This window comes from Rhinolophus sinicus, chromosome 16 (assembly GCF_057876585.1).
Source record: "Rhinolophus sinicus isolate RSI-liver-muscle chromosome 16, RSI-T2T, whole genome shotgun sequence".
Taxonomy (NCBI): Eukaryota; Metazoa; Chordata; class Mammalia; order Chiroptera; family Rhinolophidae; genus Rhinolophus; species Rhinolophus sinicus.
The window spans coordinates 135,480,528-135,505,869 of NC_142516.1; the positions used below are offsets into that span (position 1 = coordinate 135,480,528).

The window sequence follows — 25,342 nt, forward strand, 5'->3', positions numbered from 1 at the left end:
TAAGTGTGTTGTGTATATTTATATGTTTAACCACACATTTGATTGGGTATAAAGTATCCTTACGACAATATTTCAAAAAATGTTTTTTGATGAACTAAAAACCTTGGCATTCACAGCAAGAATGTCAATGTCATAATTTAATGTGCTGTCAAAATACTTTTTTTTTTTTTTTTAAACAAGTTATCTCTCAAGCAAAGGATTACAGTTTGACCTTCCAAAGACATGAGTCTCTTGCCAAAAGGTCACTAACAATTTCACAGTAGACTCTTTCATATAATACTTAGAGTTCTGAGACCAGTTCTTGGTGTTTATTTTTTGGATGTATGGCAGGTTGAGGCTAAAACTTCCTAGTTATTTTATCCTTTTAAATGTTTCTTATAAAACATTTATCATATTTGTTGGAATCCAGCTGGCTTATTATTTTATGCTTAATGCCACTTTCGTCATCCATTGTTGGGTTTGAAAATAATGAAAACTACTTCCACGGCTTTTTAGAAGGCAAGAAGTCTTTTTTTCAACTTTGTCAATACTGACAGCGACAGCTGAGAGATTTTTATTTTTGGCAGGGGTGAAGATAAGATTGATGAAGTTGGTGCTTGAGCTTATTAGAGATGTGGGTCATCATATTAAAGCCCAGGGTTATCCGATATTTATTTAATTATGGTATTAGTTTCTAAGTTTTTCTTTCTTATAGTGGAAAATATTAAGGTTGGGATTATACACAATTCATTGCGTTTATGTCACATAAGAATAAAGCATAGACTTTAAAGTTTTTTAACATATAGCAAAGAATAATGTGAAAGTAAACTGATTTTTAGATTTTAAGAATGGTGATACTCGTATGGAGCCTTTCCACCTTGGCTGTAGGCTTTACCATTTCATTGTTTTACATTCCTGAAAGTGTGCTTTCCGGTGACCTTTAGCTGTAGCGTCAACTTTATAAGGGGTGGTTTGAGGTGAGTGTGGTTGACATATTAAGGAAAGATAAATACTGTGATTTTCAGCCTTTACCTATGGCACATATGTTTAATTATATATGAATAATGCCTAGGAAGAATCAAAACACTGGAAACTAGTCATAAGAATTCATGAAGTGTGTTAGCCTTTACTCCCTTGGCTATCTTTAACTTGAACAGTGACATTCCAGATTGTTCTTGTTTTCAGAGTACATCCAAGCCATTATGATGATGGAAGAATCTGTTCAACATGTTGTCATGACAGCCATTCAAGAGGTACGTACGTTGGAGCTTTGTGCTTACAGTTTGTGAGAAATTAAAGGAGCAAACATGAGTTTAAATAATAGAAGTAGAAATTTTAAAAAGAAATTCTCATTGTGTGAGAATTTTTTCTTTATACTTGTGATACAGCTTGTCTCTTTTTTATTAAAGAAAATCATATTCATTTAAATCTTAAACATTTATCTTACAGGTATAGATATTCAGTAACTAGTCCCAATTTTTAAAAAAATGCCCTAATGAACTAGGAATAGTGGACTAATTCCTAAAGCCTTTATAAATAATTTCCGTCTTAAACCAGCAGTCTGCCTCATGCTTAACTATTGGTTTCTTGTTTGGCAGAAAATGGGTCTTTAACTCCAACCATACCCAAAGCAATTTGTAGATGTCTAGATGAATATTTTTATTGAAACTATGGGGGAAGAAAAATATCTTTTTCCTCTACCCTTCCAAGTTCTCTGCTGGGGCCTCTGTAACAAAAGACATTAATAAGAGAAAACATAAAAATTTATTTAATACAAGTTTTACATGACACAAGAGCCTTCATAAGGAAATGAAGACCAAAGAAGTATTTAAACTTGAGTGTTTTAATGCTAAGTGTGATAAAGAGTGGAGAATCATGGAAAACTGTGATAAGGCAAAAAAGGGCTTGAGCTAAGTGTAGTAAACTGGGGGAAACAGCAAGTGCTGTTCATTCAGATTCCTTTCAGCATCTCTCTGTCTTCCAAGGTAAGGCTGCTCCTTTTCTCTTGAGTATAGGAAAGGCACCTCTCATGTGAGGATCTTATGACCTGCTTCGGGGGAAGTTCAGAAAATCTTGCCTGCGCCTGCTGTTTCTCAGATTCCTTCAGCTTGAAATATTTTATGTGCCAAGGTGCCATGTTTTGGGGTAGCATGTCCTGAATTCCAGCAAATGTAAAACGTAAAACTATAAAAGTAAAAATAAAATACAGATTAATAACTGGTTGATCTAAGGATATGAGAATGTTTTTAATCATAAAAGCAGTGGAAGAATCCCTTAAGGGAACTAGAAAACGGTATAGAAAAAAATATAGCAGACAAAAAGAAATGCTAAATGCAAATTATGATAAAGCTTTTTTTTTTTTTTAATCTGACCAACTGACTAAATTCAGAAATTTCTACACCCTCAGGTTTGATGATTCATTAGAATGATTAAAAACTCAGGATGATGACAGTTTTATTATAGCTAAAGAACACAAATCAGAACTATCCCCCTCTACAATGCATAGAGTGAGGTCTGGGAGGGTCCTTAATGCAATCTTTCTGTTATCCCTTCCCCATGCAATCAAGACACGTCACCCTCTGAGCACATTAATGTGTGGCAATATGCCAAGTACCTTCAAACAAGGCAGTTCTCCAGAGTTGCCTTGTCCAGAGTTTTTATTGGGGTTTCGTTATGTAGATATGATTGATTGAATTATTGGCCCTGGGGTTGCACTCAGTTTCCAGCCCTCTTTTCTCCCAGGTCTGGCTAATACCAAATGGCTCAAAGCCCCAACCCTGTAACACGAGGTTGGTTTTTCTGACATGGCCAGCCCCCAACTGGAGCCATTTCCTCAGCTTAAACTATCTAGGGGCCCATCATGAATAACAAAGACATTCTTTATCAGTGAGGAAATTCCAGAGATTTAGAGGCTACCTCCCAGAAACTGGGGACAAAGGCCAGCCAAATACTTGATTACGCAGGCCCTTTCAAAATCGCAGAGCTTTTAAAAGATGATCAGTTTGGCAGTCAGCACTGATGGTCGGAGGGTAAACTGGTGCATCTTGAAAAAGTGTTGTACTCCTTTATATCATGTCAGATACAAGGTCATGAGTGTTTAAAAAAGGTATCTTACGACAACGGCAAAGCATTTAAAATGTCAAGTGAACAAGGCAATGTATAAAATTGTATGTACAATTAGATTTTAAGAATTGTCCATGAAAAAACATTCAGTCTAAGAGAAAGCTTATAAGACTGACGACAATTGCCAGGAAGCAAAATCTCAACGGATTGAGAAAATGCCCCGCAAAATGGCAGTTTGCAGCTTATTTTATACTTAGAATCAAAGGAGGAAGGTTACATGAAATCCATTGGTGATAGACTAAGCGAGTGGGAGAAAGCAAAGGGGCGGGGGGAATCTCTGGGATTGGATAAAAGTAAATTGGAGAGACAGGTACTTCTTTTACATGGGTGGGTACACGATAGTTAATAGTTCACTTTTTACAGCACATAGAGATGATAATCTGGACAAGAATAACAATGAGGGATTCTGTAGTTTTCTGCTCTGGTCCAGAAAAAGGGATTACTGACGTTCCAAGGGCACTGTTATCTTAGATGCAAAAAGACAATATGCAGGCTCATTTAAGGTAAAGATTGACCTTTGCCAAGGAAGCTACAGGCTAGATGTGACTTCTTATTATGGCCCACCTTAGGAATTTTTATGTTCATGCCATCGTGTATGGTTATTTTCAGTCTCCTGATCTTGTCAGGTTTATCCTGTGGCCCTTTTTCTGTCCACAGAGTAGGTTATGTATTTATTATGTGCATATGCCTTTTATTCATAGCAAATATTTGTTGAGCACTAGAGTGCACCAGGAGCTGTGGTAGGCATTATGGGTACAACCATGAAAAAAATAGACATGATCTCTTGCCTCAGAAAGTGTAAGTCATGGCAGAAATGGCTAAACAAGCAATTCAGATACATTCAAAGCATTCAGAATGAAAAGTGTCATGATGAGAAAAATATAAGTACCTCAACAGAGTATCTAACTCAGGTTGGGGATATTAGGGAAGGCTTCTCAGAGAAAGCTGCATCTAGACTGAGCACTCAAGGACGAGATGAGGTAAGGAAGGGGCAAAAATTGTTCTAAATCCAGGAGGCAAGAGAAAGCAAGATCTGCATGGCATGTTGGAGGTAATGAAAGAAGAATGCCTATAGCAAACATTGTGAGGTAGAAAGTGCTCAGAGACGAAACAAGAGACATGAGGTCATTAGGATATTGAGCAGTTTTGTTCAAGTGTGAAGTTTTGGAAATCAATTAATAGATTTTTAAAGAGAAAATACATTGAAGTCTGTGTCAGAGAAAATATGTGCAATGAGAAGAATGGATTGGAGGTAAAACTAGCAAAAGAGAGCAGTTAACATTAGTAATTATCCAGTGAAGAAGGATGGAAGCTCGAAGTACGTTACAGCAGTCAGTGGCAGATTGAAAATTATCAGAACTTGAATCAGTCAGTTTGGTGAGTGATTGGATTTATGAGGAGGACGGAGGGTAGCTGGGTAAAATTATGGGATTAAAGAAGAGCTTTTGTTAGATGGTAAACTTTTTTTTAAAAGCACATTGTATTGATGTCTTTATTTTTTTATTGTGGTAAAATACACATAACATAAAATTTGCCGTTAGTGACATTTTAGTACGTTGATAATATTGTGTAAACATTACCACTATTTGGTTCCAGAACTTTTTCATCACCACAGAAGGAAACCCTGTACCCATTAAACAGGCAGTCCTCGTTTCCTCCTCCTCCAGCCCCCGGCAACCAGTAATCTGCTGTCTGTCTCTGTGGATTTCCCTATTCTGGATATTTCATTTGACTGGAGTCATATGCTATGTGCCCTTTTGTGTATGGCTTTTTCATTTAGCATAATGTTTTCAAGGTTATGTTGTAGCATGTATCAATACTTCATTCCTTTTTATGGCAGAATAATATTCCATTGTATGGATATACCACATTTTAAAAACATATTCATTCAGTGGATGGACATTTGGGTTTTTCCCACCTTTTGGCTATTGTGAATAATGCTGCTTTGAACATGAGTGTACGGGTTTTTTATTAGTTTTGTTTTTAAACACCGGTTCTTAATTCATTTGAATATATACCCAGAAATTGAATTGCTGGGTCATATAGTAATTCTGTATTTAACTTTTTGAGGAAGTGCCAGTCTGTTTTCCACAGGTCCTGAACCATTTGAAGTTCCCACCAGCAACACACTAGGATTCTAATTTCTCCATCTTCTTGTTAACCCTTGTTATTGTTTATCTTTCTGATAATAGCAATCCTAGTGGTTGTGAAGTGGTATTTCACTGTGGCTTGTTTGCATTTCCCCAAAGGATAATGATGTTGAACATATTTTCATGTGTTTGTTATCTTCCTTGGAGAAATGTGAATGGGAGACAAGTAAATGACAGTATTTTAACTATTTAAATGCTGATAGGAAGAAGCCACAAGGAAGAGAAAGATAGAAATTGAGATGTAAGAGAGAGGATGACAAATGGAACAGGGTCTATGAGAAGCTGGGAAAAGACTGGGTGGAGAGCTCTAGTGGAGGGATTGCCTTGGTTGGGAAGAATAACACTTGTATTATAACAAGATTGAAGAAGGAAAGGATGGGCATAAATGTTGCCAGTTTTGCAGATTAAGATATGGGCAATTCTTATCTGGAGGCAAGGTTTTCTGATGAAGAGTGTTGGGGAGTTGGTGAGGTTTGAGAAACAGGAAAAGTTTAGAATAATCTCTAAAGGGAATAAAGAGACTGCTTACTGGGGAAGCATAACTACTTTTTGGGCAACTTTGAAGTTCCAGTTGAGATTGGACACTATGTATCAATAGTGTTTTATGATTTAAAAAAAATGTTTTACTCTGTCAGTACTTAGCAGTCAGTGTATGGCCAGTAGTTGGATTGATCTTGGATTGAGGTTTTGCCAGAAGAAGGAATCGAGGTAAGAGAAGAATTGATTATATTGATGAAAGTCATCAAAGTAATAGACCATGGAATCTAGGTTGGAAAAAGAAGGTAATTGATTAAACAAGTGATGAACCCCAGAAGCTAAAGTAGGAAGGGTGAGGTTCCTAAAAATATGATGATGTTAGCAGAGGGAAGGGGATTTAGGCAGCAAAACAATAATGTTCACTAGAGTCTAAGCAAAGAAAGGAATGAAGTGAATGTAAGAATGATAGACTCTGACTGAAACATGGAGAAAGAAAGGAATGGGGAGTGGAAACCTCCATGCAGTTGAGGAACAAATACACTGCCCTGTTTTCCCCAAAATAAGACCGGGTCTTACATTAAGGTTTGCTCCAAAAGACGCATTGGGGTTTTTATGTTCAGGGGATGTAATCCTGAAAAATGACGCTAGGGCTTATTTTCTGGTTAGGTCTTATTTTCGGGGAAACACGGTAGATATAGTATTGAATGAGAGAACTAGAATAAGAGAAGGTCTTATTCAGAGAGTGGGATAGCTGGGTTTTTATTCACGGGTGATAAGGTCTAAACTGTTAACAATGGGAAAAGGAAAAAGACTGGAAGAAAACACTTCCACTCTCTTCTGCTACCTACCTCTGAATTAGATACTTCTCTGAATAGTCTGCCCCTGCCCTTATCACACTTTAATGTCTTTCTTACTTGAACTGTGCTAGGCCTCTGGTTGGCATAGGTAGCTTCTTGAATCAAATATTTCAAAATTATGAAGATGATTGCTTCTGCATGGTAGAACAATTTTTTTTTCCTCTTTGTTTTTTCTGAATTTTATCTTCCCTACAATGGGTATTGTTTTTTGAGCTGGAAGAAAAGTCTTAAAATCTTTTTATTAATATTCTCACAATAAGAGCATAAATAAAATTGAAGCCAGTATTTTGTACTCTTCCTGAGATTTTTTTCACCCTTTTTCAACTCTCCTCATTACATTAATATAAAACAGTGAGTCTCAAATTTCAGAATGCCACAGAATCACCTGGAGGACTTACTAAACAGGTTGGTGGGCCCTAACCCCAGGGTTTCTGACTCAGTAAATCTGGGTGGGCACCCAAGAATTGACAAGCTCTAAGGCAATGCTGATGCTGTTAGGTTGGGTGCCTTACTTGGAGAACCGCTGATATAGAGAAAAAGGTACAACTGAGCATAACATTTCATTCTCTAGAGAGTGGGATGAAGGTGGCAATTACAAGATCTCTGAATACCGTGTTTCCCTGAAAATAAGACCTAGCCGGACAATCGGGGCTAATGCATCTTTTGGAGCAAAAATTAACGTAAGACCCCTTGGTCTTACGTTAATTTTTGCTCCAAAAGATGCATTACAGCTGATTGTCCGGCTAGGTCTTATTTTCGGGGAAACATGGTAGTACATCCCCACATTTCTAACTGTCCCCCTCTTTTTGTCCTTTAGACAGAACATAGAAGGAAACAACAGAAATTTGGGACCATTTGAATCTGCACCTGACATTTATCACAGTTAGAATTTTATCCCCTTCTACCCGAAACGCTCACACACCCTTTGAATCTTCTCTCTTTGCATCTTTGCAATACAAGGGCGAGAGCTGTTATGGCATAGATTTGTGAGTGCCTGTGTTATTATTAAACATTAACCAGTGAATTTTAGCTAATATTGATGTTGCCCACATTTATTTTTTAGAATTACTTGGCGTTGCCATTTTTTATGGAAAAGTCAATATTTTTAAATATTTAGCCACATTTTTAACTTAAAAGACTTGTCTTTTGGTGATAAGAGTAAGTATTAATAATACTTGATTCTTGTGATTGGGCAGGCCTACAATGAAAATGAGCATCAGACTTAGACCTCTAATTTTAAGTCATTATCCTGGAGTGAAAAAAGTTCCTGAGTGAAAAGCTTTAATGTATAAGAAAATGTTCGTTTTACATTTGTATTTTAATTTTAACTTTTATAATTCTGTAGTGGCTGGGTGTTCATGTTAATTGTGTAAATATATAGAATGTCTTTTTGCCTCTTAATTATAATCATTTAAATCTTAATTTCAGCTAATGAGTAAAGAATCTCCCGTCTCTGCTGGAAATGATGCCTATGTTGACCTTGATCGCCAGGTATCTAATTTTACGTTGTTTTGATCCATGCAAAGTTTAAAAAGGATAAACTTTAGATATTAATTACAAGAATGTTTCGGTTGAAATTGCTTATGAAATATGTTGGTATAATTCTAAAATTTAAGAACGTACGCCACTTTAGTCATGGTGTTACACATTTGTAATTAAATTTGTAATTAGTATTGTTGCATAACCCACTTTAAAATAAATTAACGTGTTTAACTTATTGTAATTTGTGTTTTCTATCATTTTCTTTTCCATTTGTGAAATCTTTCTGCATGTCACATTTAACACAATGGATGCATTCTTGGAAAATGGCATGCATTTTCCATTGGCATAAATCATTTTATGATTTACTTACGATACAAAAGATATTTTGCTTTTTGTCTCACATTATTCTTCAATTGAGGATGTCTTCTCGACCCTTCACTGTTGTGAATACATGAACAACCTGTCAGTAGATACTTAAATGCACTAAGGAACTGCTACTCTATTTTTAAAAGAACTCTTCAATGTATTCTTAATGGTTTTACTGGAAAAGTTATTTTGTAATTTTAATTATTGCTTTTGATAAAATACTGTTAGTTACATTGTCATTTTCTGTGTTCCAGCGATTTTGGGACGTCTGTTCCAAAGTATGAACAAAAATCTTTCAGGTCTTTGTCTTCTTGCATTTTTCCCACACGGTTTCTAAGTGTTTGTACATGCTATAATTTTAACCTAAGTTGTAATTTGTCTTTTCCTTACTTTGTGTTGTTTGGTTTTAAAGTTGTTACCCTGAATGCATTTTTTTGGTATCTGTATTACACAGAGGTTTGGTCACATGAAGTGAAAAACCAATATAATTTTATTTTAATCCATTTTTCTTTTTAAAAATTAAGTGATTAATCAATTGATTAATTGTAATTATTTTATTCATACTTACAGTTTATGTAATAGTGGAACACAACTTGGGAATGTTTGGTTTGTGTTTAGAATCAGAATAATAAAAATATTTTATTTTAAAACTGATAAATTAACAAAGGTTTAATATGACCAGAAACTTGTAGTGAAATATACTACTGTATATTTTAGCAATTGAAACCTTATCCTCTAGCACATACATACTATACTAAGGTAAAATTTCTCATTTATTACACAATCAACATTACCAAGAACCAAGTATCCCAGATAGACGGTGTGTAAGAAAACTTGATAGGAGAAAAGAACCAAATTCAAAGTACAGAAAAGACAAGAGTTAGGACTAACAGATATTTAAAACTAGAAGTGCCTTCTTTTGACTCTTGCAGAAGGGTTTATGATTTCTCCCTGTCCCTCAGAAAGAAAAAGGGGGAAAATTTTTAATTCTATGTTGTACAAATGTAATTATTAATTGTTGCTACTTCATATTGAAATGTTTATTGTATCTCTTTGTTTTTAACAAGTTGAAGAAAACTACAGAGGAACTAAATGAAGCTTTGTCAGCAAAGGAAGAAATTGCTCAAAGATGCCATGAATTGGATATGCAGGTAAGAAGTCTGTTCTGTGACCACCGGTTTGAATTGCACCACTGCAAATACCAAACGTACTATGTACTGCCATACAGTACAGTTTAACTGCAATGCAACCCTAATTTCAAAAAAAAGTAAAACAGTTCATAATATTTTATACTGGAAGCATTTTACTTTAAAAGGCACAGTTGATCATTGCTTTGGATGCATTGCTTGACGAAGTATGATCAGCACACTTGTTGGGTTATGTAGTAAGTGATAGTTACTCATAATGTAAGTGCTAGTAATTGCTTTTCAAATTTTAGAATTTAACTACACAAATGCTAAGAGTTATAAAATTAAATAGAGTTGATTAAATTTACAAGCAGAATATAAATATTATCTTTGATAATATAAATTTAAGTTATACACTGGTATTGGCAATACAGCTTGCCATCTGTTTTTGTAAATAAAGTTTTATTGTAGCACAGCCACACTCATTCATTGATAGGTAGTCTGTGACTGTTTTCATGCTACAATGACAGAGTTGAGTACTTGCCACAGAGACCTTTGGCCTCAAAGCCTAAAATATTCACTGTTTGATTATTTACAAAAATGTGTATCAATCCCTGGCATAGACAGTTTCCAAAGTGAGTGGCAGGGTTGCAGAGGTTATGAGAAGAGAAAGGATAGCCCTGTAACACACTTAGCTTTGCAGAAAACAGTACTAGTACAATAATAATAATGTGATCTCTAATGTAATAATGTAAACTTTGTTGATTTTCAACATTTAGAATCATCCTATAGAGAAATGTTATTATAAAAATAAGGTACAGATGGTAGAAGTTGAGGCTTAGAATAGGACAGGGGTGACGATGAAGAGTAGGCCCACTAATGTTCTTGTCTTACCAAGAAGGGAGTCAAGACCCACTTGTGTGGGGCAACGGTCATTACATGGCTGGTTCCTTGTCATCCAGTCTCGGCTCAGAATTACTTGATTTATTTATCATAAAGTATTCATTAGATGTGCCAACTACTAAATTAGACTTCCTTGAAAAGTTCTTCCATGGTTAGCCAATCTAAAGTAATCTCCAGTCTCTCATGTTACTCTTATTTTAACCCTCTACATTGCACTTTTCACTCTAGTTTTTGCATGTACTTATTAATTTACTTTCTTACTATGTTTCTGTTGATATATTTAATATGATTTGTTTTGAATATGTAACTTATATACGAGTAAGAACTTCCTCTGCTTTATTCATCATAGTATGCCTTGCACATAGAAAATAGCAGCAGTGCCTAGCATGTAGTGGGCATACAATGAATATTTGAGTGAGTGAATGGCGGGTGATTGAGTGCAAAGAGTCAATGAGTAGTTATTTTAAATTTCAGAGGTGAAGGAAGTAAGAATAGTGATATAACTATATTTGTGGAAAGAAGGGATGGCACAAGTTGTTATAATTTAACATATCAGAAAGAATCACTAGATAACGTCTAAGGTTGATAAATCAAGAAATAGTGGTACATAACATATTAAGAGATGTAAAGTAACAACGAAAAACAGTAAAATTAGGAACAGTTAAAACTAGTTGTCTCTTGGAAGTGGAAAAACTCAACAGGAAACTGTAGCTTTTCATTATAAGCCCTTTTGCTTTGAGTTTTTTCTGAAACCATGTTTATGTGTTATTTTTAGTCTCCCTTTTCTGTGTTTGGGAAAAGAATTTCTGCCAAATAATATTGAATTAAAATATTTTAGCAACATTTGCTAGTCTGTTAAGTCTAGTGCTAAATTTTGTATTGCACATTTAGCCTTCATATAAATTGACTATATATCAGATTATAAAGCAATTCTCAATAAAATTTCAAAGAATTTGTGTCTTTAGATCATGCTCTGTGACCAAAGTGCAATTAAAGTCAGAAATTAGTAGCAAAGAAATGAATTTAAAAATTTTTAAGTTTTCAAGCCTTAAGTACTTACTTTAAAAAGAAGAATGAAAAAGCAGAAATAAATGAAGTAGACCAGTGGCATAGAATAGAGCTACAGCTTGATTCTGAGAAAAGACTCATGCATTTATGGAAATCTGACAAATTACAGAGCTGGCATTTGAGATTCATTCATTAGGTAGGTACTGAGCACCTACTACTGTGTTCCCCAAAAAGTAAGACTGAGCCAGACAATCACCTCTAATGCACAATCAGCTCTGATGCTGTTTTGGAGTAAAAATTAATATAAGACCCGGTTTTGTTTTACTATAAGACTGGGTATAATATAATATAATATAATATAATATATTATATTATATTATATTATATTATAATATAATACCGGGTCTTATATTAATTTTTGCTCCAAAAGACATTAGAGCTGATTGTCCATCTAGGTCTTCTTTTTGGGGAGACACGGTATGTACCATCCGTCCACTGTTCTAGTTGCTATAGATATAGTGAAGATGGGGGTGGGGGGGAAACAAATAGATAAAATATCCCTGCCCTGAAGGTGCTTACATTCTGGTAAAGAAGACAGACAATAAAATAAAAATATAGTCTGTTATGTGGTGATAAGTATTCTAGAGATAAATAAAGCAGAGAAGGTAGAATAGGGAGTCCAGGGTAGGAAGAATTAGTAGTTTTAAATTGGATCGTCTGTACAGGTGCACCAGAGAAGGTGACATGTTAGTAAAATCCTAAAGAGGTTAAAAGAGCAAGCCTCCCAGATTTCCGGAAAAGAGCATTACAGGCTGATCACAAGGCCCTGACGTGGGAGTGTGGCTGGTGTATTCAAGGAACAGCAGGAAGATGAGGATGGCAGGAGTATGAGGGAGTGGGAAGGAGGAAATCAGTCTGGGGAGGCCTTATAAGCCTTTGTAAAGACTTTGACTTTGAGTAAATGGGAAGCCATTGGAGGATTTTAAACTAGTCATGTGACCCATCTGAGTTTTGTTTTAATGGATTATTATGGCTGCTGTGTAGAGAATAGACTAAAGGACAGAGAGGGCCAAACCAAGGAAACTACGAGGTCATTGAAGTAATCTAGGCAAAACATTGTGTTGGTTTAGGTCCTCAGAATTTAGGGCTAGTGAGAAGTGGTCAGAATATGATAGAAGTAGAGCCAATGATATCTGCAGGCAGATTGGATGTGGATCTGATGAGAAAATGTTAAGGCTTATGAGCAACTGGAAGGATAGAATTAGCATTTACTGAAATGGGAAAGTCTGTGGAAGGACTAAGGGTTGGGAATAATTAAGCGTTCCACTTGGACAGTTTAAATTTGAGATGCCTATTAGACATCCAAGTGGAAATGATGTCCAGTTCCAGGTTCCAGGCTAGAAATAGAAATGTGCGAGGTGTCGGTGAATAGATGGTGTTTACAGCTATGAAACTGGATGCCATCACTGTATGGAGAAGAGAAAAGCTGTGAGATACTCTAGTGGCAGAGAAATTAAGAGGAATTGACTAAGGAGAAAGTGAGTTGGTGCAGAAACCAGGAGAGTAAGGTGTCCTGTAAACCACGTGAAGAAAACGCTTCAAAGAGGAGGATGTGATCAGTTGTGTCAGATGTTCTGGGGAGCTCGCAGTAGCAGGAGGTCAGCAGTGATCCTAATGAGCAGTTTTGGGGGAATGTAGGCCCGATAGCCCAGCCAGAGCAAGTGCAAAAGGAAGTGTGTGTGGGGGGGAAGGAGAATCAGAAATGGCAAGCGACTTTTGTTTTTACAGCTTTATTGAGGTATAACCAACATATAGCAAACTACTCATATTTAAGGTGTACAGTTTTGATGCATGTCGACATATATACAATGAATGTGCGAAATCACCAGAGTCAATATAATGAACCTATCACCCTCAAAAGTTTCCTCATGACTTTGTGTATTTCCCCTCAAATCCCCAACTCTGATTCTGTCCCTGTAAATTAGATTGTACCTTCTAGAATTGGATATAAGAGGAATCATATGGTGTATATGGTTGTTATTTTTTTGTCTGACTTATTATTTTGAGATTCATTTATGTTGGTCAGTATCATAGTTCATTCTTTTTTATTTCTGAATATTCTGTTGTATGGATAGATTACAATTTATTATTTATTCATTCACCTGTTGATGAACATTTGTGTTGTTTCTAGTGTTTATTACAATGAAACTATTTAAACATTCTTTGTAAGTCTTTGTATGGACGTAGGCTTTTATTCCTCTTGAGTAAATAAATACTTAGGAGTACGTTGCATCCTGCGCAACACGGGCAGTGAGAGAACGAGAAGGGGTGGCAAAGGGTTAAGAAAGAAACAGAAAACAAGAAAGTTTTGAAACAGGGGCCAAGGGTCTCACAGCCTCAAAGGACTGAGAGCCCCGAATCGGGCCACCTTGTGGCTTTTATTGATTCACATAAAAGGAAGTAGCATTGTTTTTTCTAGGGTCTATGAGTCTCATACAGCATACCAGAAAACTGGTTCAAACCAATCACGCTTGCCTGCCGAAAGTCCCATGATGTATTAGTAATTGTTTGTACTTCCCCAGGGGACAAAACCTTTATGCTGAAACTTGCTGAGATGGAGAACTGATGTTATCACATCTAGAATCACTTCCCAAGCAGGTTGTGGGAAGGAATACAGCCACAGAGGCAGATGCTCTCTTTAGACTGGGGAAGGGTGGGGGGTTTATGCCCACCTCTCCTGGTGGTCCCCTTGTGACTGTGCCTGACTTAGGTCGTTCCTCTCTTGGGGAATCTTACCTGTCATTGACTAGCCAGCCATCCTTTGGGGCCAAACAAGGAGACATAAGGTGTAAGCACAAAGGTGAAGCAAAGTCCCTGAGAGGATTAGTCTCACAGACTCTCTTTAGGGGTAGGCACGAGGGGACAGACAGGCAGGCAGCTGTGTGACAACAGGAGTAGAATGGCTAGGTTATGTGGTAGTTTCATGTTTAGTTTTTTAGGAAATTGCAAAACTGTTCCAGAGTGGTTATAACATTTTATATTCTCCCCAGACATGTGTGAGGCTTCCATTTGTACACTTGGTACAGCCTGTCTTTTTAATTTTAGGCATTCTAGTGGGAAACTATTGATACAACATTGTGGGTTTAATTTGCATTTCCTAATGACTAATCCTGAGTATCCTTTTGTTCTTAGTTACCACATATATCTCCTTTGTTGAACTGTCTTTTCAGATATCAAATAATTATTCTTGCTTACTCTTATTACTCTGTGCAATATTTCAAAATAATGGAGATGTTTTAAGTGGAGGTTGATTGTACTTCTTTAAAAATAGTCTTTAATTTATAATGGTAATTCACAGGTGATTATGCTAATACCAGTGTAATTGGAAGAAATGACTGCTGCCTTCCTGTATTTTAACAGGTTGCAGCATTGCAAGAAGAGAAAAGTAGTCTGTTGGCAGAGAATCAGGTATTAATGGAAAGACTTAATCAATCTGATTCTATAGAGGATCCTAACAGTCCAGCAGGAAGAAGGCATCTGCAGCTCCAAACTCAATTAGAACAGCTCCAAGAAGAGACATTCAGGTAAAAGACCACTCACTAAAATCTGATTTTTAAAAATTTGGTAGCTATCTTTTAAAGTTAAGAATATAGTGTTAGGACTTCTGGGTAACTGCAGACTAAGGAGGCTGTGTAATAAACAACTTCCTCAAAATGTTCCCACATGACATAAAATAACTTCACATCTAGGAAAAGTTCTGTTGGCAAAGGATCATCAGAGCTACATCTTCAATATTATTTGAAGACAGAATGCACCAACTGAAATATAACTGTGAGTGAAAGAAAGAAACGAACACCAGCCCCGCATCCCACACACCTGTCCCATCCCCGTTCTGCCAGGTGCTTTGAGGCAAGTAAAGGCAGACTGAGGAGAAAATTAGAGGACGACAGAACTACACTAGTGAGGGGGTTTGTGGGTGAGTTGGAGCAATCATCAGAAAGGTGAAATTCACTCAAAATCTGAAATCACTTTTAAAACAAAAAAGGAGATTAAACCACAAACTCCAGGGAACGGATTTCAAAGAAAGTGCATCTTCTTAAAGGGTTCAATGCCCTAAAAAGATATTCGCACAGAATTTAAAGAGATTGGTGCGCTTTTCAGGCGCTCAGTTTAAAGACAAAATAAAAAAGCCAGGTGCATGATTTCTAGAGACAGACTTATTTAAAGTGCAAGCTGATTTAATGGGATGGTCTTTTAAACACATCTTCTGGGAGAGGAAAAGACCAAAAGAGAGAAAAAAGGAACCTTTGACAAATGGATGGTGAAAGGGAATAGATAGAAGAAAAGGAAAAACTTGGTGTCCTGCTAGACAAAACAGAACCACAAAATTGAAGGGCTTGGCGGTATGATAAAAATATTTTGTTGTGATTAATAAAAAATGTTATAACCTGTTTCTTATTTAGTCACAGATTTCCAGTGTTAAAATAGTAAGAAATTAAATCAATTAGATTTTTACTTTATCAACTAACTTAGTATGGAAACATATCATTTATTATTTCTCAGTGAAATGTTTCTGGATGTTTTTTTTCTTTTTGCCTTAACAGGAAAAAGTTTAAAAACTTTATAGTCTTCTCAGAAACTTTAGAAACAATCCATTCCCTGTGGTCTGCATCAGAAGTTCCAGGTGTGGTCTGAGGATCTCTGAAGGTTCACTGAGATCCTCTCTGAGAGTCTTCAGGGCCCTCTCATTTCCATCTACATATCTGTGGAAGGCTGGATTTCCTTCATATACTTTAGCCTAAAAACCATAACAACAAATGAATATGGAAACAGATCTGACAACCCAGCTGTCTTTTATTAAACCAGATTGTTTGACTCACAACAATGGAAAACCTTGCCACTCTTCTTACTTTTTTGTTTAGAAAAATATTTATTTTTCATCAACAGTATATTGTCTGTATTAACATAAAGGGTTTATTAAATATTGATAGATAAAACCTATATGAACAAAGGTTCTTTTGAATCTCAGTAATTTTAACAGTAAAGGGATCCTGAGACCAAAGTTTGAGAACCATTCTTCTTGACTTGATTGGAGAACTGCATCTTGACTTTCTAACACAGAATTGGTATAATCAAATCTAAGTATGACTTTACCCTTTTGTTTCTAAATTGTGGCTAGTTGTTTTTTTTTTTTAATTGACATACAATATTATATTAGTTTCAGGTGTACAACATAGTGATTCAACATTTATATCCCTTGCAAAGTGATCACCACAGTAAGTCTAGTAACCATCTGTCACTGTACATAGTTACTACAGCATTATTGACTCTAATCCCTGTGCTATACATCACATCCCTGTAATTTATTGTATAACTGGAAGTTTGTACTTAATCCCTTTCCCCTTTTCACCCATCATCCCCCACCCCGCAACCATTAGTTTGTTCTCTCAATGAGTTTCTTCCTATTTCAATGTTTGTTTTGTTTTTTAAGATTCCACAAATAAGTGAAATCATACAGTATTTGCCTTTCTCTGTTCAACTTACTTCGTTTAACATAATACTCTATAGGACTATTCATGTCACAAATAGCAAGATTACATTCCTTTTTATGGCTAAGTAATAGTCTATTGTATATATGTACCACATCTTTATCCAGTCACCTATTGATAGACACTTAGTTTGCTTCCATATCTTCGTTATTATAAACAAGGCTGCTGTGAACACGGGGTGCATATATCTTTTCAAATTATTGTTTTCATTTTCTTTCGATAAATATGTAGAAGTGGAATTTCTGGGTCATATGGTAGTTCTATTTTTAATTTTTTGAGGAACCTCCATACTGTTTTCCATAGTGGCTGCACCAATTTGCAATTCCATCAACAGTGTATAAGGGCTCTCTTTTCTCATTCTCACCAACACTTATTCTATATTGTTTTTATAATAGCCATTCTGAACGTGTGAGGTGATATCTCACTATGGTTTTGATTTGCATTTCCCTGATAATTAGTGATGTTGAGCATCTTTTCATGTGTCTGTTGGCCATCCATATGTCTGGAGAAATGCCTGTGCAGGTCCTCTACCCATTTTTTAATTGATTGTTTTTTGATGTTGAGTTGTATGAGTTCTTTGTATCTTTTGGATATTAATCCCGTATCGGATATATTATTTGCAAATATCTCTTCCCATTTAGTAGGTTGCTTTTCATCTTGGCGATAGTTTCCTTCGCTATGCAAAAGCTTTTTAGTTTATAAGTCCTGTTTGTTTATTTTTGCTTTTGTTGCCTTTGCCCAAGGAGACCTATCCAAAAAGTATTGCTGAGACCTATCAAAGAGTTTACTACATGTTTTCTTCTAGGAGTTTTATGCTTTCAGGCTTTACATTTAAGTCTTGAATCCATTTTGAGTTTATGTTTGTATATAGTGTGAGAAAGTGGTCTAAGTTTCATTTTTTTGCGTGTAACTGTTTTCTCAACAACATTTATTAAAAAGACTGTCTTTTCCGCATTGTATATTCTTGCTTTGTTTGTCGTAGGTTAATTGACCATGTAAGTGTAGGTTTATTTCTGGGCTCTGTTCTGTTCCATTGATATATGTGTCTGTTTGTGTGCCGGTATCATGCTGTCTTGATTACTGTAGCTTTGTAGTATAGTATGAAATCAGGGACTGTTGATACCTCCAACTTTGTTTTTGTGTTGTTGTTTTCGAGATTCCTTTGGCTATTCAGTCTTTTATGATTCTATATTAAATTTTAGCATTATTTGTTCTACTTCTGTGAAAAATGCCATTGGTATTTTGTTAGGGATTGCATTGAATCTGTAGATTGCTGTGGGTAGTATGGACATTTAACGATACTCATTTTTTTGATTCATGAACACTGTTTACCTTTCCATTTATTCGTGTCTTCTTCATTTTCTTTCATCAATGCCTTGTAGTTTTTACAATACAGGTCTTTTACAACATTGGTTAAATTTATTGTTGTTGTGTTTTTTTTTTATGCAATTGTAAATGAAGTTTTCTTGATTTCTCTTTCTGATATTTTGTTATTGGTGCATAGAAATGCAACAGATTTATGAATATTAATATTGTATCCTGAAACTTTACTGAATTCATTTATTACTTTGAATAGTTTTTTGGTGGCATCTTTAGGGTTTTCTATATATATAGTATACCATCTGTGAATAGTGACAATTTTTTTACTTATTTTTTTCTAAATTGGATACCTTTAGTTCTTTTTCTTACCTGATTGCTGTGACTCGGACTGTCAGTGTTGTGTTGTGTAAGAGGGTGAGAGCGAACATCCTTGTCTTATTCTTGAGCTTAGAGAAAAAGCTTTCAGCTCCTCCCTGTTGAGTATGATGTTAGCTGTTGGTTTATCATATGTGGCCTTTATTAGGTTGAGGTATGTTCCTTCTATACCCACTTTTTTTGGTGTTTATTATAAATGGATGTTGAATTTTATCAAATGTTTTTCTGCATCTCTTCATATCATATGATTTTTATCCTTCATTTTGTTTATATGGTGTATCACATTGATTGATTTGTGAATGTTGAACCATCCTAGCGTCCCTGTAATAAATCCCACTAAATCATGGTCTGTGATTTTTTTTTAATTAAAGTTTAGTGGGGTGATTGTTGTTAGTAAAGTTATACAGATTTCAGGTGTACAATTCTGTAATACATCTAGATCTCACATTGTGTGTTCACCACCCAGAGTCCTCTTTCCATCACCATATATTAGACCCCGTTTACCCTCTTCTAGAGCCCCTGTCCCCCCTTACCCTCTGGTAACCCCTAAACTGTTATCTATGTCTATGAGTTTTTGTTCCTTCATTTGTTTGTCTTGTTCTTTTGTTTTCAGTTTTATATCCCACATATCAATGAAATCATATGGTTCTCTACTTTTCCTGTCTCACTTATTTCACTTAGCATTATAATCTCAAGATCCATCCATGTTGTCACAAATGGTATTATTTCATCTTTTCTTACCGCCGAATTGTGTATATATACCACAACTTCTTTATCCATTCATCTACTGAAGGACATTTTGGTTGTTTCCATGTGTTGGCCACTGTAAATAAAGCTGCAGTGAGTATTGGAGCACACATGTCTTTATGGATAAATGTTTTCAGATTTTTTGAGTAGATACCCAGGAGAGGGATTGCTGGGTCATATGGTAATTCTATTCTTAATTTTTTGAGGAACCTCCACACTGCCTTCCATAGTGGCTGCACCAATCTGCATTCCCACCAACAGTGTACGAAGGTTCCTTTTTCTCCACAGCCTCTCCAACACTTGTTACTATTTGTCTTGTTGATGATAGCCATTCTAACTGGGGTGAGGTGGTATCTCATTGTGGTTTTTATTTGCATTTCTCTGATGATTAGTGATGTTGAGCATTTTTTCATATGTCTATTTGCCATTTGTATCTTCTCTTTGGAGAAATGTCTCTTCAGGTCCTCCGCCCATTTTTCAATTGGATTGTTTTTTTTGTTGTTGAGTTGTATGAGTTCATTGTATATTCTGGATATTAGCCCCTTATCAAAGGTGCTGTTTGCAAAAATCTTCTCCCATTCAATTCAGTTGGTTGCCTCTTTATTTTGTCGATGGTTTCTTTTGCTGCACAGAAGCTTTTAAGTTTGATACAGTCCCATTCATTTATTTAACTTTTACTTCCCTTGCCTTTGGAGTCAAATTCATAAAATGCTCTTTGAACCCAAGGTCCATAAGTTTAGTACCTGTTTTCTTCTGTGCAGTTTATTGTTTCAGGTCTTATGGTTAGATCTTTGATCCATTTTGAATTAATTTTGTTACTTGGTGACAGAAAGCAGTCCAGTTTCATTCTTTTGCACGTGTACATGGTGACAGAAAGCAGTCCAGTTTCATTCTTTTGCACGTGGCTTTCCAATTCTGCCAGCACCATTTATTGAAGAGGCTGTCTTTTCTCCATTGTATGTTTTTTGCTTGTTTGTCAAAAATTGTCTGTCCATATTTATGTGGTTTTATTTCTGTGTTCTCTATTCCATTGGTCTGTGTGTCTGTTTTTCTGCCAATACCATGCTGTTTTGATTATTGTAGACCTGTAGTACAAGCTCAAGTCAGGGAGTGTGATACCTCTAGCAGTGTTCTTTTTTCTTAGGATTGCTTTGGCTATTTGGGGTGTTTGTGGTGTATGATCTTTTTGATGCATTGTTGAGGATTTTTGCATCTATGTTCATCAGGGATATTGGCCTGTAATTTTCTTTCTTTCTTTCTTTCTTTCTTTCTTTCTTTCTTTCTTTCTTTCTTTCTTTCTTTCTTTCTTTTTTTGGTAGTATCTGATTTTGGTATCAGTGTAATGTTGGCCTCATAGAATGAGTTAAGGAGCTTTCCCTCCTTTTTAATTTTTTGGAATAGTTTTAGAAGTTTAGCTATTGATTCTTTGAATGCTTGCTAGAATTCACCTGTGAAGCTGTCTGGTCCTATACTTTTGTTTGCTGGGAGCTTTTTGATTATTGATTCAGTTTCATTTCTAGTAATTAATCTGTTCAGATTTTATACTTTTTCCTGATTTAGTCTTAGAAAATTACATGTTTCTAGGAATTTATCCATTCTCCTATGTTGTCAGATTTTTGGCATATAATTGTTCGTGGTATTCTGTTACAATCCTTTGTATTCCTGTGGGTTGATTGTCAATTTTTTTTCCTGATTTTATTTATTTTGGCACTCTCTTTATTGATGAGTCAGGCAGGTTTATCTGTTTTGTTTATCTTTTCAAAGAACCAGCTCTTAGTTTCTATAGCTCTTTTTAGTGTCTTTCATTTATTTCTGCTCTGATCTTTATTATTTCCTTCCTTCTACTCACTTTGGGCTTAGTTTGTTCTTTTTCTAGTTTCTTTAGATGTAAGGTTAGATTGTTTATTTGAGATTTTTTTTGTTTCTTGAGGTAGGCCTGTGTCACAATGAATTTTTCTCTTAGAAATGCTTTTCTGTGTCCCAAAGAGTTTGGATTGTTGTGTTTCCATTTTTCATTTGTCTTAAGATATTTTTTTATTTCCTCCTTAATTTGTTCATTAATCTATTGCATGTTTAGTAGCACGTTGTTGAGCTGCCACGTGTTTGTATTTCTTTTTGTAATTAATTTCTAGTTTCATGTCATTGTAATCAGAGAAGATACTTGATATGATTTCAGTCTTGTTAAATTTACTGAGTCTTGTTTTATGACCTAACATGTGATCTATCCTGGAAAATGTTCCATATGCACTTGAAAAAAATGTGTGTTTCTGCTGTTGTAGGGTGGACTGTTCAATAAATATATATTAATCTTTGTGATCTAATGTGTCATTTCAGTCCCGTTTTTGAGGCCAGTTTCCTTGTTGAATTTCTGTATGGGTGATCTATTTATTGATGTAAGTGGGGTGTTAAAGTCCCCTACTATTATTGTAGTACTGTCAATTTCTCCCTTTATGTCCACTCATAATTATGTATTTAGGTGCTCCTTCATGGGGTGCATCAGTGTTTAAAAGTGTTATATCCTCTTGTTGGATTCATCCTTTTATCATTATGTACTGCCTTCCTTTGTCTTGTTACAGTCTTCATTTAAAAGTTTATTTCATCTGATATAAGTATTGCTACCTCAGCTTTCTTTTTATTTCTATTTGCATGAAGTAATCTTTTTCCATCCCTTCACTTTCAGTCTATGTGTGTTTTCTGATCTGAAGTGAGTCTCCTGTAGGCAGAATATCGGTGGGTCTTTGTTGTTGTTTTTTTAATCTCTTTAGCCACCCTGTGTGTTTTGATTGGAGCATTTGGTATACTTGAATTTAAAGTAATTATGGATATGTACGTACTTTTTGTCATTTTATTAATTATTCTCTGGTTGTAGTTCTCTGTTCTTTCTTTGCTCTTTTTTCTTATACATTGATGACTTTCTTTGTTTTAGTGATTTGTTTGGGTTCCTTTTTCTTTTTGTGTATCTGTTATAGGTTTTTGGTTTTTGGTTACCGTAAGATTCATATATAACAAGCTATGCTTATAGTAGTCTATTTTAAGGTGATGGTCCCTTAAGTTTGAATGCATTCTAAAAGCACTACATTTTTTACTCACCCCCACAAACAGTTATGTTTTTGACAAACACAATATTTTGTATCTTGTGTTTCTTAATTTATTACTATATTTACACGTCCTCTTGCTAGTTTTCTTTTAAGCTTCATACTAGCTTGGTAATTGGTTGATCCACTACATTTAAATTTGCCTTTATTAGTGAGATTTTTCCTTTCCTATATGTTCTTATTTTTAGTTTTGGTCTTTTCTTTTCCACTTAAAGAAGTCCCTTTAACATTTCTTGTAATTCCGGTTTAGTGGTGATGAACTCCTTTAGCTTTTGCTTGTTTGGGAAACTGTCTCTTCTTCGATTGTGAATAACTTTGTTGCATGGAGTACTTTTGGCTGTACGTTTTTCTCATTTATCACATTGAATACATTATGCCAGTCCCTTCTGTCCCGCAAAGTTTCTGTTGAAGTATCAGTTCATAGTCTCTTGGGGGATCCCTTGTATATAACTAGCTGCTTTTCTCTTGCTGCTTTTAAGATTCTCTTTATCTTGAACTTTTAGCATTTTAATCATAATATGTCTTGGTATGGGCCTCTGTGGATTCATCTTGTTTGGGATTCTGCTTCCTAGACTTGGATGGCTATTTACTTCACCAAGTTGGGGACGTTTTCAGCCATTATTTCTTTAAATAGGTTTTCTGTCTCTCTCTGGGACCCCTGTGATTCGAATGTTGGTGTGCTTGATGCTGTCCCAGAGATCCTTTAAACTATCTTCATTTTTTTTCATTTTGCTGTTTTGACTGGGCGATTTCAACCTTGGCTTTCAGCTCCCTGACTGGTTCTTCTGTATCATCTAATCTGCTGTTGGTTCCCTCTAGTGTGTTTTTCATTGCAGTTATGATATTCAATTCTGATTGTTCTTTTTTATATTTCCTCTCTCTTTGTTGCAGTTCTCACTGAGTTCGTTTTTCTTCTCCCAAGTTCAGTGAACACCCTTGTAATCAAACTCTTTATCTTATAGATTGCTTGTCTCTGTTTCATTTAGTTCTTTTTCTGGGTTTTATCGTGTTCTTTCATTAGAACATTTCTGTGTCTCCTCATTTTGCCTGTCTCTCTTTGTTTTGATGGATTAGCAAAATAGCAAGCTTTCCTGGTCTTGAAGGAGTGGCCTTGTATAGGAGCTTCCCTTTCGTGGACTGTGTGTGCTGGATGCCTTTGGCAGGTGAGCTGGAGCTGAAGTGGGCATAGGCTGTAGGGAGACCGCACCAGGGCTACCTAGGCAGGCTGGCTGGAGCTGGAGCAGGCTGAGGTCATGGGCAGTCATGGGGTAAAGCTGCACTGGGGCCACCTTGGCAGGCTCTGCAGAGCTGTAGTTGTGGTAGGTACAGGCCGTGGGAAGGTCCAAGGGTGAGCCACACTGAGGCTTCCTTGGCAGAGCAGTTGGAGCTACAGTTGGAAGGGGCTCAGAACAAGAGATATCCTGAGGGCAAGCTGCACCAGGGCTTACAGCAGTGGCTGAAGTGGCGTGATCTGCAGGATGTCCTGGGTGTTCACCGCACCAGGGTGGCAGTTGTAGCCAGAATGGGTTCCAGCCATGGCGTGCCCCAGGGGTAAGCCACTGTAGGGACGCTTTGACAACCAGCTGGAAGCTGGAGCTGGAGCAGGCTGTTGGGACACCCAAGGGTAAGCCATGTGTGGCCCAGGACTGTAGTTGGAGTGTGCACAGGGCTGAGGGGAGCTCTAAGGACAAACCAAGCCAGCACCCAAAGCTGTGGCTGGAGAAGGGACAGTCATGGAGAGCCCTGGAGGCAAGCCGAGGAGCTGGTGTGGGCCTGGGATCTGGTGCTCATGCTGCTAGACGGCCTGCTGGCTAGACGGCCTGAATCGTGCTCCTTCCTGGGAAAGCAGTGTGGAAGGGGAGCACAGGTAGCACTCCTTCGTCCATCCAGCAACGAAAGAGAGTTCCCGCAGCTTCCCTTCCATTTGGCAGATGTTCTGGGGTTGGTAAATGGATTTTCTTCCCTTAGAGTCTAGGTGCACTTTAAACGACCATTGTTTCCTGTGCCCCAGGGCAGGGCAGTCGGCAATCCCTCCCTCCTGCAGGTTGGTGTGTTGGGGGGTGTTCCCATGGTATCCTGTCTGCATCTCTCCTACCTGTTTCTGTGTGGTCTCTCTCATCTGTTGTGCAGAAGGTGTTCAGTTGACCCCCAGTTCTTCTTTAGGGGTAATTGCTTTGTCTGTAGGTGTAAAATCAGTGTGTTTATGGGAAGGGGTATGTTCAGTTTCTTCCTGTGCTGCCATTTTGGACAGAAGTCTCTAGTTTTTAAAGTATGGTTTTGGGGAAGTGGTATTTCTAATTGTCTTACATTTTAATTATAAATGAAATATTTCCACAATACATATTACAGTATTATATTTTGAAGTACTTGAACAATTAAAATGTTTTATCAGTACTATAAATTTATATATCGTAGTAATTTTTATTATTCTTTATAGTCAGTTATAATATGAGGATGACCATTAATCTATTTGACTTTTTTCTAGACATTTGAAAAATCCTGGCTTTGCCACTTTTTAGCTGTGTAGACTTGGGCATGCCTCCATTTCCTCCACTATAATATGGTCCAGTAGTATTAGCTACCTTCTGGAATTTTAAATGAGTATTAAATGAATTAAATATTAAATGAGTTAATATATGTAAAATACTGAGACTATTACCTGGCATATAGATGCCATATAAGATTTAGCTGTCACTGCTTTTCTAGAAAATGAAATAAGAAAAATAAATGAGGTGAAAATACTAGAAAGAAAAGAGTTTGTAAATATGTTTGTCTACATAGAAC

The 25,342-nt window shown here is 36.3% G+C and overlaps 1 protein-coding gene across 2 annotated transcripts in view; it reads left to right on the forward strand.

Moving 5' to 3' along the window:
• HOOK3 (hook microtubule tethering protein 3) overlaps window positions 1-25,342 on the forward strand; it is an 86,631-nt gene that overhangs the window by 20,866 nt on the left and 40,423 nt on the right. For both annotated transcript variants that reach the window (XM_019742062.3, XM_019742063.3), the window contains exons 6-9: window positions 1,165-1,232; window positions 8,015-8,077; window positions 9,502-9,585; window positions 14,893-15,056. In XM_019742062.3, the coding sequence (XP_019597621.1) occupies window positions 1,165-1,232; window positions 8,015-8,077; window positions 9,502-9,585; window positions 14,893-15,056 (379 nt within the window). The remainder of the gene's footprint in view (window positions 1-1,164; window positions 1,233-8,014; window positions 8,078-9,501; window positions 9,586-14,892; window positions 15,057-25,342) is intronic.